We start from the raw sequence: 17,432 nt of genomic DNA on the forward strand, positions 1-17,432 counted from the left end.
CACACCTGCAGGAGGAAAGACGAACATGCTTCACGTACCGACTGGCTTGTCCACAGGTAACATGCCCAAGTACTGCACGTGGAACTTCTGCACCAGCTCAGTCTTTGGTGTTGGAAAATCTACTGCAGGGAACAAAAGCAACACATCTTTCTCTGTGGTTCCAACACACACACAGGAACAGCCATCACTGTGTCATCTGGAACGCACGCCCTGTGCCACACTGTCCTGTTTCTGGAGGTAAATGAGGCCCTTGTTCTGTAAGAACAGAGACGCTGGGGCTCCGTCAATCAAAATCCCATTCAACTTTCATTTCCCAGGCAGAGACACATGTGAAAGCAGGATCTAGCCCGGCTGGCGTGGCTCAGTGGTTGAGCATCGATCGACCTATGAACCAGGAAGGAGGTCACTGTTTGATTCCCGGTCAGGGCACATGCCCAGGTTATGGGCTCGATCCCCAATGTGGGGTGTGCAGGAGGCAGTCAATCAATGGTTCTCTCTCATCATTGATGTTTCTATCTCTCTCCCTCTCCCTCCCCTCTGATAAAAAAAAAAAAAAGAAAGAAAAGCAGGACCTGGAATCTATGTGTTAAAGCTGTCACTGTCTCTCTGATGTGTGCTAAAGAACAGCTTCTAATGTCCTCTATGTTGGGTGTGGTTCACGCCCAGAGAAAGTTTAATCACAAAGGGGGCAATCAGGGAAAATAACTAAACAGAACCCCCAAAATATCAACCCACATATTTTTTAGCTAGCTAGTCCTTACCCAGGCTGTAGATGAGTTAGAAAACCACTAAGGATAATATTTGTTAATCTTGTTCAACAAAACTCATCTTGGCCCTTTATGCCTAATCCCATTGACACAAATCAACTCTGAGCCGTGGGGAGGGCCGAGGGCCCGCTCAGCATGTGCTGGTGGATGTGAGCATGTTTTAAGGAGACGAGAAGCACCAGCGGACTATCCAAGACCCTTCGGTTCCTGAGTAGGATGGAGGGCGCCACCGTGAAGAGAGCAGGTAGCGCCAACCTACCTTGCAAGGGAACGTCGAGATTCACATTGGTTCTTTCCTGTAAGGAACTGCAGGCCAGGGCTTTGGCATTCTTCCGTTCGGCCATAATCTGAAGAAGAGAAATCACAGTGTGGGCTTGTGGTTACAGAGCCCGCCTTCAGCGACTGGAGCCAGTCAGGTGCCTGAGCAGATTGTACTTTGGAGTTAAACCAGCTGCCTATTCTGAGAACTGTGCCGTTTTTCCTAGGGATACGAGGTGAGTAACTATCCCTCACAGTAACAGTCTCCTAATCAGTTGAAATTTGTTCTTCCATTCACCCCCATCGTTACTAACACAACCCACACATTCCTGGCCTGTGGGGACCTGCTGGCCCACTGTGGTCAGGGACAGCGCAGCAGGCGTCCCCCATTGCTTCTGGGCGATGACTCTCAGGTACCGTTTTCAGGGCTCTGGGGACAAAGCACATAGTGCCCCCTTATCCACGGGGATCCATGCCAAGCCCCAGTGCCTGCCTGAAACGGTGGATAGTTCTGAACCCTGTAAATGCTTTGTTTTCCCTCTCTTCATACATACCCACAATAAATTAGGCACGGTAAGAGATTAACAACAACAATAATAAAATAGAACAACCAAAACAACATACGTTGATAGAAGTTATGTGAATGGCTTTGGGGTCATTAGTAAATAAAATAAAGGTTACTGGAACACTAGCGCTGTGATACTGAGATAGCTGGCCCGATAACAGGACTGAGTGACTAATGAGCAGGTGGAATATACAGCATGGATATGCTGGACAAGGGATGATTCATGTTGTGGGTCGGATGGAGCAGGATGGCACGAGATTTCATTACGCTACTCAGAACGATGCACAAGTTAAAACGTATGAATTGTTTGTTTCTGGAGTTTTCCATTTAATATTTGCAGATTGAGGTTGACTGTGGGTGACTGAAACCGCAGAACAGGAAACCGTGGGTAAGGGGAGAGACTACTGAATGTGGGTTTAAATCCCATCTCCACCACTGACTAGCTGTGTGACCTTGAGCAAGTCCCCTGACCCCTTGTGTCTCTTCTCCTCCAGTGTACACGGGGATGATAATATTCATGTCCCTAATAATAATGTTATGTTGCTGTGATACTGAGATAGCTGGCCTGATAACAGGACAACTGAGTGACTAATGAGCAGGTGGAATATACAGCATGGATATGCTGGACAAGGGATGATTCATGTTGTGGGTCGGATGGAGCAGGATGGCACGAGATTTCATTACGCTACTCAGAACGATGCACAAGTTAAAACGTATGAATTGTTTGTTTCTGGAGTTTTCCATTTAATATTTGCAGATTGAGGTTGACTGTGGGTGACTGAAACCGCAGAACATGAAACCGTGGGTAAGGGGAGAGACTACTGCATGTGGGTTTAAATCCCGCCTCTGCCACTGACTAGCCATGTGACCTTGAGCAAGTCACCTGACCCCTTGTGTCTTCTCCTCCAGTGTACACGGGGATGATAATATTCATGTCCCTAATAATAATGTTATGTCAGTTCTGAGGATTAAATGTAAGCACTCAGAAATATGAGCTGCTGTCGCTGTTCTCAAACTGTCTAAACCTGTCAGCCGTCTTCCAAATGGTCTCTTTTCTGTTAGGAGTGTCATCACTTTTACTCGTTCATAGTGCTGTGGGTCTGAAGGAAGGAAGCACCCCCTTCAATGATCCCCAAAGCAACTCACATCTGCATTCCCAGCCCAAGCTTTCACTCCAGGTGCAACAGAAGCCACTGCCTCCCCAGAGCTCTGTGCCTGGGGCAGCAGCTCAATGTGCAGTCAACGGACCCACCCTCCTACCCCTACACCCCTCTCCCTGCTCAGCAGTGAGGAGAGAGGGATGAGCCACTGCACCCCGACCCACCTTACCTTGGAACAGATCTCGTGGAGACTTGTGGCGATGGCTTTTGCTGGTGTGTCACATCGAAATACATGACATTTCAAAATTCTTGTATCTTTGTCTCTTGCCACGTAAGCAAAATCTCTGTACAAACAAAGTTCATCAGGATGTTACAAAAGGAATCTTGACCAACACAGTCTGGCGGAGAACGCTAACTGAGCTAGTGGCCCGTGGGTCAGTGGTAAACAGTATGCAATGGTTAAAAAAATGCAACAGCTACCTAAAACAGAGGAACAGCTTTTGGATATTAGAAATTCATTTCTGAGGAACAGAACTACAGGCATGTGTGTGTTACGTGCCGTTGAGCGGCTCTGACTCCCGGCGGCCCTGTGACTGAGTGATGTCAAAGCAACAGCTACCTAAAACAGAGGAACGGCTTTATGGGTATTAGAAATTCATTTCTGAGGAATAGAACTACAGGCATGTGTGTGTTACGTGCCGTTGAGCAGCTCTGACTCCCGGCGGCCCTGTGACTGAGTTATGTCCACAGTGTCCTGTGCTCAGCAGCCCTGCTCAGCTCCTGCAGACTCAGGCTATGGCTTCTTTCATGGAGTCACTCCATCTCCTACTTGGTCTTCCTCTTTCCCTGCTGCCTTCTATTTTCCCAGCATGTACGTAAGCGAAATCTCTGTACAAACAAAGTTCATCAGGACGTTACAAAAGGAATCGCGACCAACACATTCTGGCGGAGAACGCTAACTGAGCTAGTGGCCCGTGGGTCAGTGGTAAACAGTATGCAATGGTTAAAAAAAAAAGCAACAGCTACCTAAAACAGAGGAACGGCTTTATGGGTATTAGAAATTCATTTCTGAGGAATAGAACTACAGGCATGTGTGTGTTACGTGCCGTTGAGCAGCTCTGACTCCCGGCGGCCCTGTGACTGAGTTATGTCCACAGTGTCCTGTGCTCAGCAGCCCTGCTCAGCTCCTGCAGACTCAGGCTATGGCTTCTTTCATGGAGTCACTCCATCTCCTACTTGGTCTTCCTCTTTCCCTGCTGCCTTCTATTTTCCCAGCATGATTGTCTTTTCCAAAGACCCTGCCCTCTCATGATGTGCCCGAGGTAGGACAGCTTCGGTTTTGTCATTTTTACCTCCGGTGATGTTTCAGGCTTACCTTGGAGATACTGCATGTTCGGAGCCAGACCACGGTAATGTAGTGAGTCACATGTCATGTTTGGCTCCCCAGTGTTTATAAAAGTTATGTTTACACGGAACAGTAGTCTATTAAGTGTGCAATAGCACTCTATGTACAGAAATAATGTGCATGTCCTCACTGAAAATGCTTTATTGCTGGAAACGCTAACCTTCATCTGAGCCTGTTGGGAAAATGGCACCAAAAGACTCACTTGACGTGGGGTTGCACAAACCTTCAATTTGTAAACAAATGTAGTGTCTGCTAAATGCAATAAAACGAGGTGTGATAAAACGAGGAACACCTGTACAGTGTTCCCCACACCAGGTTGGCGGCAGCCTTGGAATCCCTAACAACCCATAATGAAAGGGGAATTTTATAGAAACCTTCTATCTAGAGAAACAAATATGATTACACACAGAAAACAGGCTTGAGAAGAACACGATTTGCATGAGTGATACTGTGACAAACAGTGGGCAGCAGAAGCAAACAATAGGCTCTGATGTGTCAACATGTGCACAGAGGCGGGGGGGGGGGGGCCCAGCTGCTGGCGGAAGCTGACGGGCAGCCGCAGGGGGCGCTGGAGCACAGAGACCCCACAGACTGGATCCTGCCCCAGGCACCCGGTTCTGTCAAGCACGACTCCTACTCCAGCGCTCAGGGCGACCACAGGGTGAGCTCAGACCCCGCCCGCCTGTGGTGAGCATGCAGCCGGGGCTGGCTTAGGTGTCTATTTTGCTGATGAAAAGGGTAATTACTGTGACGTTACCTGGCTTCAAAAGAACCACGTCATATAACTCAATGTCTCACCGTTAGTGGTTTAAAGATCAAAGTGTTTATGAAAAATGAATGCTGAGATGTACCCGCCTGGTAACGGATCACGATGATTTCTTTGCATTTGTTGCTAAGCCAGGATAATGTCTGCATATATAATCACAGATGAATTTATTTTTAATGATTTCTATTCATGCAAGAACTGGCTGTCTCCTCATAGACTGTGATTGATACTTTCCCCAAGACACCCTCTGCTTCCTTGGAAAGGCATGGGGATGGGTGCTCTGGGGCACCTGGCCACCGTGAAGGCCTAGCGGGAAAGCCTGCTCCCCAGGCCTTGCCACAACCCAGGCAGCCCCTCAGTGGGACTCCCCGAACCCGGCTCCAGGTCAGGGGCACCTTTGCCTGACTGTGCGCAGGCACTTGAACTCGTCCACGTCTGACCTCCCTACCTTCTCTCTCGGCTGGTGTCCTCCATGCTAGAACCAGGAGGCCTTCCTGACTTCCTCACCCAGCCCCATGAAATGCCCTGGACCCCCCTTTCCTCGCCTGCCCCCCACCACGCAGGCATGAGCAGGCTCTCGCCTCCCTGCCTTTGTCCGTGCTGTCTCCATGCCCCTTGTCGAGGTTTAGGGGTCAGCTGAGGCCGGGTGGGTACCCTGCCCGGTGCTGCCACGGCTCCCCATACAATGTACTTGGTGCCATACATGTTTCTTTATGAGTTTGTCTTCCCACAATCCCATGCAGCTCCCTGAAGATGACTTGTGCCTTATTCATCCCCAATACCCAGTCGAGGCCTGGCTACAATTGGACCCGAGTGCCCGCCCTTCCTGAAGCACAGGCCTGGGGCACCCACCGGTCAGAGGCAGGAGCGGGTCCTGTGGCAGCGGCTGAGGGCTGGGTCTGAGCAGCCTTCCTCCAGGCTGTGGTCCAGAGGCCTTTATATCCTAGTCTCACCCACCATCAAGGCAACGTTTTATGTAAACATGAGGTGAGAGGAGGCATCACTTCTGAAGCCCATGCTCAAGGGAAGCCATTTTTGGCCCCTTTCTCTGGCTGCTCTTCCTCCCGAGACTTACCCTAAAGTCACACACACAATGTCTCACCACCTACCACTCCCTTTCTTTCAAAATTCCACAGTCAGCCCCATTGTTATGAGGCAAAATCTCTTCAAAGCCCTATGGTCACCCACAGGAAGTCTAACAATCTTGTCTGGATTTCAGGACTCCCCAGATCTGTCCCACCAACTCTGCCAACATCTTTCCTTCAACTGAGCAGCTTTCCCGTCTGCTCCAGAGCGTGGGCCTCGTGTCCACTCCTGGCATCTCCCTTGCCTGCTGACCACTGGCCTCCTGCACGGCCTGGAGCCCACTGCTGCTCCACTCTGTGCAGCCCAGCCCAGAAGCCTGCCTGGCCTGCTGGCCCTTGCTTGTGTCCAAATGCGTATTACGGTAATTAGATTCTGTACCACAAAGGATAGGAGCTGTGGTTGCCGTGCAGGTCTCAGCTGTGTCTGTCCTCTCAGAGACAGTGCAGAACAACTGGAGGGCAATGACTCGGGAGTCAGGCCACCCAAATTCTAGTCTTATTTTATTACCGGTTCCACTGAGGTCTAGAACCTTGGGCACAGAGTCTAATCTCATCACTAAGTAAGAGGGATACGCCAAAAAATCATGAAAAACACAATTTCCAAGGGCCCTCTCTGGCTCCGATTCGCTGTGATGCAAACTTCCAGATCCATCACGTTCTTACGTAAATAGAATTTGCTACGTTTTTATCTTCTTCAAAAGGACTTCAGGAGGCATCTACCGACTTCTCACTGGTCACCTAGACTAACATTTCGAAGTCCCGTCTACAGCAGTCTGGACAGGCGGTGCCTGTGAAATCTCACTTAATCAACCAGCCCGTCTCCCATTGCTGGAACATTTCTAGGGAACCAGAGTATTTTTTCCCTAAATAATGAGCTGAAACTCGCCTCCCTGCAACTTTTGCTTGTGGGATCGAGCTCTGCTTCCTGGGGAAGCGCGGTAACACGCAGCCCGGACCTGTCTGGCAGTCGCACCCCTTTCTTTTCTATTAGGCTCCCTCCCACTCTGTCTGTCCCCAAACCTCCTCGGTTGGGATCCTTTACCACATCTCCACAATTTGATACAGTCCTCCCCAGAATCCAAATTTGCTCAGGTCAAATACACATTATGTTTGAAGCCAGGAACTTGTGAAGGCTGGCAAGTGACAGGCGTTCGAATAATGGTATTTGACCTGAGCAATCCTATATAATAAAAGGCTAATATGCAAATTGACTGAACCACGGAAAGACCGGTCACTATGACGCGCACTGACCACCAGGGGACAGACGCTCAATGCAGGAGCTGCTCCCTGGTGGTCAGCGTGCTCCCACAGGGGGAGCACCGCTCAGCCAGAAGCTGGGCTCACACTGGCGAGCGCAGCGGCTCCCGCAGTGCTAAGGACCCCTCCAGGGATGTCCGACTGCTGGTGTGGGGAGTGGGCCTAAGCTGGCAGTTGGACACCCCACAAGGGGTCCCGGACTGCGAGAGGGTGCAGGCCGGGCTGAGGGACCCTCCCCCCCAGTGCATGAATGTTGTGCACCGGGCCTCTAGTATCATTATAAATGTGGTAAAACAAGTACAAGAAAAAGCCTACTCTAAAGTACTTCCTCCTAACCCACGAGGGATGTTTTAATGACCATTTGCATGCATAATAACTATGTTAAGACTCGCTGAATTGTATGTAAAGGCCCTTTCCTCCCAGCCTATCTTTCTGTAAACCACAGTTGTTACTACTGTAGAGGGTGGGCCCCACCTGCAAATAAGGACAAAACAGCAACAAAGAGATGTGGTCCAAGCATCCCATTTCTAGCCCTCTGTGATAAAGGCCTTCTCTCCTCTTTGCTCCACCTGCACAGGGCCTGTGGGGAGGAGTCCTGTTTCAAGGCTGCCTGCTCTTATATTCTGACTGTGCTCTGAAAAGCTTGTTTTGAGGGTGGGAGGAGGGACGAGGGAGAAAGGGAGTGAGAAATGTCATCTTCCTAGATGCCAATCCAGAAGGTTTCTCTCCCTCCCTCCCTCTCTCTCTCTCTCTCTCACACACACACACACACACACACACACGACTTTGTTTTCTAATTTTACCCCGTGGCATATGCACCACACGTGAGCATCACAAAGCTCAGGCTCTAGCTTGGTAAACTCAACGTTCTTGTTCCTTCCTTGCAAGCTTAAGATGCTGACTTAGTAAATTCTAAAAGGTGTCCCCCAGGAACTTATCACCTGGGTAAACCCATTCTCCACAGGGAGTCCCTTGCCAGGCACCTCCCTGAGACCACACAGGCTGTGTAAGCAGCAGATCTGAAATTCTACCACCTGCAAATAGTCCAGGTGGCGTGGGCGGACCAGAATTGGTAGCCGTCTCTAAAGCAGTCCTGCTGTTAATATTCAGAGCAACTGCTTCCCAGTGAAAAGACCCGAGGGTAGGAACTAGCAAACAGCTGAAAACAGCCTCACCATTGGCTCACACAGGACTTATTACTTTAGATGAGGGGGTTCGCATCCAAATGTCCATCCCTCACCTTCCAGAACCTTCCACTACCTCCAAAGGTCAGGCTCACAAGTTCTCTTTACCATCCCCTCTGGAAGGCTGGTCCTGGGAGTGTCCCCACCCAGTCTCTGCCATTTCCCGCTCCCTCCTCACCGCTGAGCACAGACAGCAGCTCCTCCTCAGCGAGGACAGTGGCCTCAGTGCAGCCGGCTCAGCCCAGCCAGGTGGCTCAGAGACCCACTCTAAAGCGATGGCCTGTGTCTCCTTACTTTGCCAAGCAGTAACCATGATCATTCCTTCAAGGAGAAAAATTTCAAAACTTTCTCCTTTTATCAAAAATGGAGAGAGGTCCCCGGCCGGTACTGCTCAGTGGTTCAGCATCGACCTATGAACCAGGAGGTCACGGTTTGATTCCTGGTCAGGGCACATGCGCGGGTTTCGGGCTCGATCCCCAGTGGGGGGCGTGTGGGAGGCAGCCAGTCAATGATTCTCCCTCACCATCGATGCTTCTGTCTCTCCCTCTCCCTTCCTCTCTGAAATCAATTAAAAAATATATTTTAAAACATGGAGAGAGGTGAAGGGTTTAAGAAGGTACGAATCGGCAGTTATAAGACAGTCACAGGGTGTAGAGTACAGCATAGGGAGTATAGTCGATAACACTAGTAACTACGTATGGTACCCAGTGGGCACTGAAAATACCAGGGGGGAGCACTCTGTAAAGTATATGGTTGTCTGACCACCGTGCGGTACACCTGAAACTAATACAAATAATACTGAGTGTAAACTGTAAGTGAAAAGCAAAAAGTGTGGGGAAAAGGGAGCTTTTATTAAGTGACAGAGCTATGGGATGGAGGAGCTTAAAGCCTCCCCTCGGCCCGATGGGCAGGCTGACATTCAGAGCCCCGGAGACGCACAGACCCAAGTGTCAATGCCTTTCACGCCAGAGTTACATGCTTTCCACAGGTTGCTCGGAATTCCACATACGCGGGCCCAGAATCGAGATGGAAATGGAGCCAGTCCTTCTGGCTATTTGCCTGGAGCCAAACCTCACCGATAAAACTGGAGAATATGTAGCGTAAGCAAGTCCTAATTTTACTTCTCCAAGAAGTGGGAGAAGCCTCCGTACACAGCATGGCACATAACCTAAATATTCCTGTCACTTCCCTGCTAGTGCGCTGGTGAGACCAAGTTCCTCATTCAGCTGCCCATCACCTTCCCCAAACAGGGCCAGAGACAACAGAGGATTAGGGACCCAGATGCAATTCAACACTTTGTTTTAAAGCTACAACACACGACAATGATGATGATAAAACGTTAAACAAAATAAAGTTCTGCCTCTCAAAGACAAGGACGGTGACGGTGGCATGTGGCATGGAGACAGCAAGTGAGCTTTGCCAGACACGAAGGCACCAGGAAGGGGGAGAAGCGAAAATCAATGGTTACCTCTCTCTGCATCCGGGAAGGCATGAGGGAACAGAGCAGAAAACAGCACGTTAGCATTCACACAGCATCCAGCAGATAAAACCACCCCGTGGACAGCAGCTCGGAGCACTGCCATCCCATCTTATTCCCCAACTCTGCTGCAATTAATAACCTTTCGGCGCTTATTTTAGCTGAACTCTTACACCGAAGTGTGTATTTTGAGCCATGTTACCATGAAGCCAAGAGAACCAGCTGAGTTTACAGGCAACATATCAGCCGGGGGAGGTAATCGAGCTTAAAATATCCCAGTCAAATACAGGAAACTGTTTGCAGTAAACACAGGCAGGGCACGTAGCCCCGTTTTCCAGCTCCACCTGCTCCCAATAAAAACTGTATGGGAACCATGACAAGGAAACGGCCGTACCTGTTTTACCAACACGCCTGACATTCTATTAACAGAGCTGCAACGTTATAATCTAGGGACTTGCACTGAAGTGCCTCGTGAGAGGGCCACAGGACAGGGGGGCGGAGACAGAGCAGGTCAGAGCAGAGGTGGGGAGGGGGAGGGCCGGTAAGTGAAAGCTGAAAGGATGAGGACTCAAAGATGAGCCAGGGAAGCAGAGAAATGCCGAGAGCAATTGGAGGTCTGCGGCCAAGCACTTCAAGTTCCATCCCCAGAGCCGCCCTGAGCCACTTAAACTCCTGACTGAGTGCTCACCATCCCCTTCTGCTCTTGTCACAGCCACTGAAAGCGTGAGAGAACGGAGCCCCACGTCGGTCACATGTGTGCATTAAACATAGAGCAACTGGACAGCAGAGGCGGGGGCGCCGGTCACATGGAGACAAGGAAGAAACCCGCCTTTTCAGGTGCCCTGTGGCCAGGGTCACGGAGCAGCGAGCGGGACCCTGCAGATGTGAAAGCTAAACGCGTGATGTGAAATGCAAGCTCACCGGACAGGGAGCCACAGTCATTACGTGGAAGGGCAGAGCTGCACATCCTGACAGGGTAACACCACTGCGCACTAAGAGGAGAAACCAAACAGGCAAACTGTGGAGAGTGGCTACAGAGTTTGGACAGGTTCAAGCCTCGGACTAATGAGAGGCCACAGTCCTCTCATTGCCACGTGCAAGTCCCAGCTTGGAGGGCAGAGCCCTCCCAGCCCAATTATAGGCAACAGCTATAGTTGTAAGCTTGAACCTATGGTCCGAACATGTGACCCCACGTGCCTGAGTGATGTGGGCTTGATAGAGTTCAGGTGCATGTAATTGAGTAGGATCGAAACCCATGAGAATGTTGTAAACATCTTGACCACGCCCTTACTTTGCCTCGTGGAATCTGGCTATAAAATAAAGACACAGTTTGTAGTCCGTGGTGCTGAATCTCCATCAGAGAGGGCAGCGTCCCACTCAGACCCAGCTTTCATTCTCTTGTCTGTCTTTTCTCAATCCTTCACCGCCCCCTCTCAGGTTCACCCATGGCCGTGCTGGCGCGGCACAGCAAACAATCGACGTCACAGATATCCGGTCTCATATGAAAAGCAACCAAGTTCGAGTGTGTGTTCTGATACATGCACAGTAATAAGTCTAGAACAACACAGCACCCAGACTGTGAGCTGGAGGAGGGATTTGTCGCCCGCTTCTTGGATTTGCTGGGTACCACCAACCATGGGATGCGGGGAAGTCACCTCCCGCTCATGTCCCTCTGCTCTGCCTTGGACCCACTACCAAAGTTAGTCTTTGGAGGCAATCAGATCATCAGCAAAGGATCCAAAGACCTGTATTCGAATCTAATGTTGAGTAGACATGAGAAGCTCACCCTCCTGGGTTTCTCATCTCCGATGAGATGGTCAAGGAACACAGTGCTCAGATTTTTATCAGAAACAGACCTGTGAACTGCTTGACTCTCACTACAAAGAATGCGCAGGTAGCATTTCCTTGACTAGATTTTGACATGTACCCAACTGTTCTTAACTTTTTTCCTCTGCATAAAAAGCTTATGCCCAGTGAATGGCAAAAAACACTGCTCGATAACCTTAAATCTAGAGACCTAAGAATACAACATGCTTCTTTGCGTATAATTATTATTGGAGCCTCGGTTATTTAAATCAGACCCATTACTAGCATTCACTTAAGGAAATACATTGATATGTAGCCGCTGTGTTTTTCCCATTAGGGCTGAACGTGGAAAAAAACGACACTACAAACTTTTAACAAGGCTAATTGTGTTGGGGGTGATAGACACTGCTTGAGTTAAGTGCTGAAGTGAAAACCAGCCATAAACAGGGACTTTACAATGATCTCTGAAATGTCCTTTAAAAAAAAGCAGGAGAGTCACAGTGGCAGCGGCTCCAACCGATGTGACACCTTATAAATTTGCTGGGGATAAAACATCAGCCCCAAGCCGGGCTTCTGCCCGAGACACACATCCTGAGAGTGGAGAAGGCTATATTTAGCCAGGCGCAAGCTCACTCCCTTCTCACTGTACGAGATACCAGTGGGAAGAATTAAACCCCAGAATTAATTCCACACCAGCCGCACAGCCAGGGCTGCCTGATCAGCATGCTCTCAGTGGCTGTTTCTTGGGAAAATGAATGTGGGAGTAATTGGCATTGTTTTCATTAAAATAAGCCTGACATAACAGAACTACTTGGCATGTGTAACTGGGCATCCAAATGAGTAGGAAATTCCTCCAAATAAATAGCACACCAGAATGACGACGTCTGTGCTGGCTTTTTGGAAGACATTTCCTAACCCCCGGCACGGCCACCTACTTCTCATGCAGCACACAACCACACAACCGTCTACCTTCCACACTGAGCCCGGAAAGCAGACCCGCCAGTGTACTTCTCCCTCCATTTTCCCAGAACTCTCTGCTTCGGGCTACTTTTGGATGCTTGTCTTTCATCACCGGGGGTCTTAGAGTACCAGCACAGGCCAGCATCCTCCATGTGACATCGAAGTTAAAACTATAAAATTGTCATGAAAACTCCCAAGCCAACTGCTGAACCCGAACCTGTTCATTCCCGCCCTCCTAGCCCCCCAGCTTCAAATGTTTGTGTCTTTTGTCCCTGACATTGATTAGCTATTCGCCCTTGGTCGAGGCCCTTAGCCTCTGTGTTCCTCAGTGTCCTCATCTGTAAAATGGGAATAACACTGGTACTCCACTCCTAAGAGTGCTGTGAGGATTACTCTTTAATCTGCATGAGGCTCGCACAGCCTGACGGTGTGCAATGTGCACCTGATGTGCGTGCTAACCCGTGTGGTAACCAACTAGGGGGTGAAGAGGGAGGTATGCCTACAGGAAGGTTCCTTCCTAACCTGTTTTGGATCCTGGAACCTTTTGGAATCTGATAAAAAAATGCTCCAGAAAGAAATGTGCGCTGACCCACAGTTTCATGCCCACTCTTAGGTGGGTGGGGCCGAGGTTCAATAATCCCTGAAACTCGCTCACAGACCCCTTTAGTATCCACCCCCTGCAGGACAAAGTCCTCTGACCTGAACTGAATGCGGCTTTTATGCAAATTTGCCATCTGGTGTGTGGTGAGTTACAAGAAAATTCAGCTCAGGGAAAAGGTTCTGTCCCTCCCAGGACCCCGTGGCTGCAGCAAAAAACACCATCTCTGACCAAGTGTGCCCCTTTCTTCCCACCTCCCTGCTCAGCCCCAGCACGGTACAGCCTGTACCTGGAAGAGGAATTACAGCTTCAACGGGACTGGTTGTGAAGCTGAGGAACTGAAGTGGTGCAAGGTTATTGAAATGCAAGGCACATCCTTCTAAACAAAGGGCTTTCTCATGCCACTGGAGAGAAGACACAATAGTTACCAGTCAGCTTACTAATGAGGGGGAAAAAAAAAACATATTTGAGAGGCAACAGGAAGTGAATATTTTTTAAAAATCCATCTTTCAAGAGAGCACAAATGAACAAGTGTCTGCTCTCATCTGTTTTGTATTACAGTTAAAAAACAAAGCAATCTCACTTATCTGAATATCTGAGCAAAAGAATACAAGCATGACTTACATTTAGTTCTCAAGTGAGAAATAACTCACAGGATGTTACAATTTCATGGTATAAAATTTAGGGCATAATCAAAAGATAAAACTATGTAAATTATACCTAAATTATAAAACCATGGGCTGGATTCCTTCCTGAAAGTTGAGATGGTAAAACAAAAGCAAACACTACTTGATACCAAGGAGGCTCCTCTCTGACAAGGTGTGAATATTTACAGGCTTTGATACAGAGAGGGAAAATGACAGCTCTTCACTCGGGGAACGTGGATTGTGGATTCCATGCACGAAGTGCCACGAGGGCAAAGACCACGGGCAAGGTACAAACAAGACTCCTGGTTAAAACCACGGTGAGCCTGAGGATGAATTATCTTCAACTCCCTGTACCCAGCCACAGTGGAGGGCTTTCTGTGGGCAATGCACATTCTTAAACCAGTTCCTAAATTTTCCTAAATTTTTAAGAGGATTTAGGGCTATCATGATATGGCCAATCCCATTTCTTTGTGCAGACAGAAGGCACACTAATGTAGATGACACAAAAAGCCAAGGCACTTGGCCTTCATTTAAATTCTGTAAATGTCCATCCAGATAACATTATTACTGACCAGAGGCCCAGTGCACGAAATTCATGCATGGGTAGGGTCCCTCGGCCAGGCTGGTGACCAGGGCTGAGCTGTGGGGCCACCAGCGGGGTGATAGGGCCCTGCTCGCACCTGCCTTGGCCTGGCACTGCCTGCTCATCTGCTTCACCATCCTGCCACCTTCCCGCTCTCGTTGGGGTCCATTGGGGCCAGCAGCACCTCCACTGCCACCCGCTGCCAATGCCGCCGACCCCCACCATGTTCTACGCCGCCCCCTGATGGTCAGTGCACACCTAACTCCGGGTTGGTTGAACTCCTGCCCGTGGGGACAATTTGCATATTGGCCCTTTATTATAGAGGATGTTTGATAGGACAAGGGTCTCAAGGTCTGGGCGGTTCTTACTAAACGCTATTATTGCTCAATGTGAAAATGTAGTACCATATTTTTGCAGGGGCAGCTGCAAGTGGATGAGCTTGACCTGAACTGCAACCAGAACTGCAAATGGATAAGTGCAGCCAGCTGCAAAGAAGAAATCAACATGCAATTAACCAAACCGTGTACATAAGCAATGGCTAAGCCTCCCTCCAGGGGGAGAAAGGACTGTGGACACGAGTCCCCTGTCTCCTTTACTTGTTGCAAGTAAATAAAACTACCTAACAATCACACAACCACGTCTAGTTTTTTAGTAGAACACCCCAAGCACCAACCCCTTTGATTTTGATAACACTGACACTCTGCAAACTCAACAAACCTAAACAAAAAGAGACATCAACACTAGGATGACTGATTGCTACCAGCCAGGCTGTCTTGAGTGTACATTATATGGCCACGCCACACAAGGACCCTGCAGAGGAAGCATTTCATGATGCTCATTCTATAAACAAGGAATCGAAAATCCAGGGAATTGAAATTAACTTGCTCGAACCACCACTGCTAGAAAGTGGTGGATCCATAAGTGGAACACAGATCTGCCCGGCCAGTCTCCTCTCCTTTGTCTTTGGGGCACCTGGCACCCAAGCCCGCCCCCCTCTCAATTAATGGGCTCCTCAGAACCCCACCTTTGGATGAGGAGAGGTGGCCTCTGCTTGTGTCTCTCTCCTGACTGGATTTTTGGTTCCATCACTGCTGGACCTGGTGACAAAAATCAAGTGCTATGTTTGGTCTGAATAACTGGGGCAAAGACTGAGGGTTTCATCCTTTGCACAGCAGCCTCTTACCCTGTTGCTCCCCTGATTATGATCCAGCTCAAACTCCCCATCCATCTCTCTAACTTCACTTCCTGCTTCTCCGATGCCCGCTGGGCTCCAGCCACACCTGGATCCTTCTGTTCTCCAACTGGTACACAGGCCTGTCTCTGCCCTAGAGCCATCGTGCTCTCTGTTCCTGCTGCCTGGATAACACTTCCTCATGTCTTCCATGGAGGACTCCTCCCCCCCCCACCTCCTGGACCACCCAGTCACTGCCGACACTCACAGCCATCTAAAGCTACCCTGCTTGTTGGTTTATTGTCTGTCCTTCCTTCCTTCTCCCTATGAACCTCAATAAAGAAGACACCTACTAAGAAGGGCTTGTGGTGGTTAACTGCACTCAAATTAAAAGAAAACAAAAAACACAAAGCCTAGCAGCCATTTCTACACAGGGGCCTCTCACACAAACTGTACTTCAGGAAAAGCCTGCCCTGAACAGCCTGCCATCGGAGTCAGCCCTTATAGAGAAGTTCCTGGAGTCCTATTTCAACCAATAGTACTGAGGCTTTTCCCATTCAATTGGAGCTGTGCAGCACCAACCAATCAGAGCATCTCCATTCTGACCAATCAGGAAAGTGCCTTTTGGGTCAATCAAACTGTGAGGATTTGGAGTACTCATTTGTATGACTAGCAGCCGTGGGCCGGATCCGGCCCGTTTGAAATGAATAAAACTAAAAAAAAAAAAAAGACCGTACCCTTTTATGTAATGATGTTTACTTTGAATTTATATTAGTTCACACAAACACTCCATCCATGCTTTTGTTCCGGCCCTCCGGTCCAGTTTAAGAACCCATTGTGGCCCTCTAGTCAAAAAGTTTGCCCACCCCTGGACAAGGGGCAGGGACTTGTGCTTATATAGGCCAGCTCCCCTCTGGCTTGGGGAGTTCACTTTCCCCATGGGAGACTGAAGACTGTGTTGTCCTGGCTGAGCTGAAACACCGAAGATGTCTCACCCAGGCCAAAGCAGTCTAGCCCTGGGGCTGGCCTCACAGCTATGCTGTAGCATAACTGAGCTGTTTTGCACTGAATAAAGTTTCCTTCTTCACTGCACCCCAAATTGGGGATTTCTGTTTGGCACTGAATTGGTGCCAATGACCATTGGTTGATGATCCCCATGGTGTTGTTTAATCACCACTACCTGGCGCATAGTAGGTAGTCAATAGGTATTTTTGAACGACTGAATAAATAACTAAAAAGGGTAAATGAAGGACTTTCCTCCTTATACCTGATCAGGTTGGTAAGAACCTAAGGGAACGATGCCGTGAATAAAAGGGAGTTGGCTGGACTTTTTTCTCCCGTTACTATTTATCACAGACATCACTTTAAAAATGACGTTAGCTCATATTCCATTTTCATGTCATCTGAAACAATGTTAATAAAACATATATTTCATCTGAATGGGCAGGAGGCGAGTTCTGAAAAGATTAATCTCTTGTGACTATTTGAAAGCCAAGCAAATCTATACTCTGATCATCTCCAGCAGGAACAACCATCTTGTTTCCAGAGCCCCTAACTAGATTCCTTCTTCAGAACATCTGTCTAAATGAAAAACGGCGCTCTGCTTCTAAGGAAATCAATATATAAATTCCCCCTGTATACTGATTTCTATCAAGATTTACTGACTCCCTAGATAATTTTCTTAATAATTGTACCCAAAGAGAAATAAACCTTTGTGTATCATTTAGGGAAAAGAACCCAGACAATGCATTCCCATGCAGGCTGAGGCAGAGAAGTTGGGAGAGCTGCACAAGAGGACCCCCT

The 17,432-nt window shown here is 48.8% G+C and overlaps 1 protein-coding gene across 11 annotated transcripts in view; it reads right to left on the reverse strand.

Moving 5' to 3' along the window:
• The window catches only part of APBB2 (amyloid beta (A4) precursor protein-binding, family B, member 2), a 261,166-nt gene that overhangs the window by 10,411 nt on the left and 233,323 nt on the right, over positions 1–17,432 (reverse strand). For 6 of the 11 annotated variants that reach the window (XM_014548705.1, XM_014548709.1, XM_014548706.1 and 3 more), the window contains 4 exons: positions 9,856–9,861; positions 2,920–3,034; positions 1,027–1,114; positions 39–122 (listed from right to left, as the gene is read on the reverse strand). In XM_014548705.1, coding sequence (XP_014404191.1) covers positions 39–122; positions 1,027–1,114; positions 2,920–3,034; positions 9,856–9,861 — 293 coding nt within the window. The remainder of the gene's footprint in view (positions 1–38; positions 123–1,026; positions 1,115–2,919; positions 3,035–9,855; positions 9,862–17,432) is intronic. The other 5 variants (XM_005877464.2, XM_005877467.2, XM_005877472.2 and 2 more) reach the window with 3 other exon arrangements.

This window comes from Myotis brandtii, unplaced genomic scaffold (genome assembly GCF_000412655.1).
Source record: "Myotis brandtii unplaced genomic scaffold, ASM41265v1 scaffold520, whole genome shotgun sequence".
NCBI lineage: Eukaryota > Metazoa > Chordata > Mammalia > Chiroptera > Vespertilionidae > Myotis > Myotis brandtii.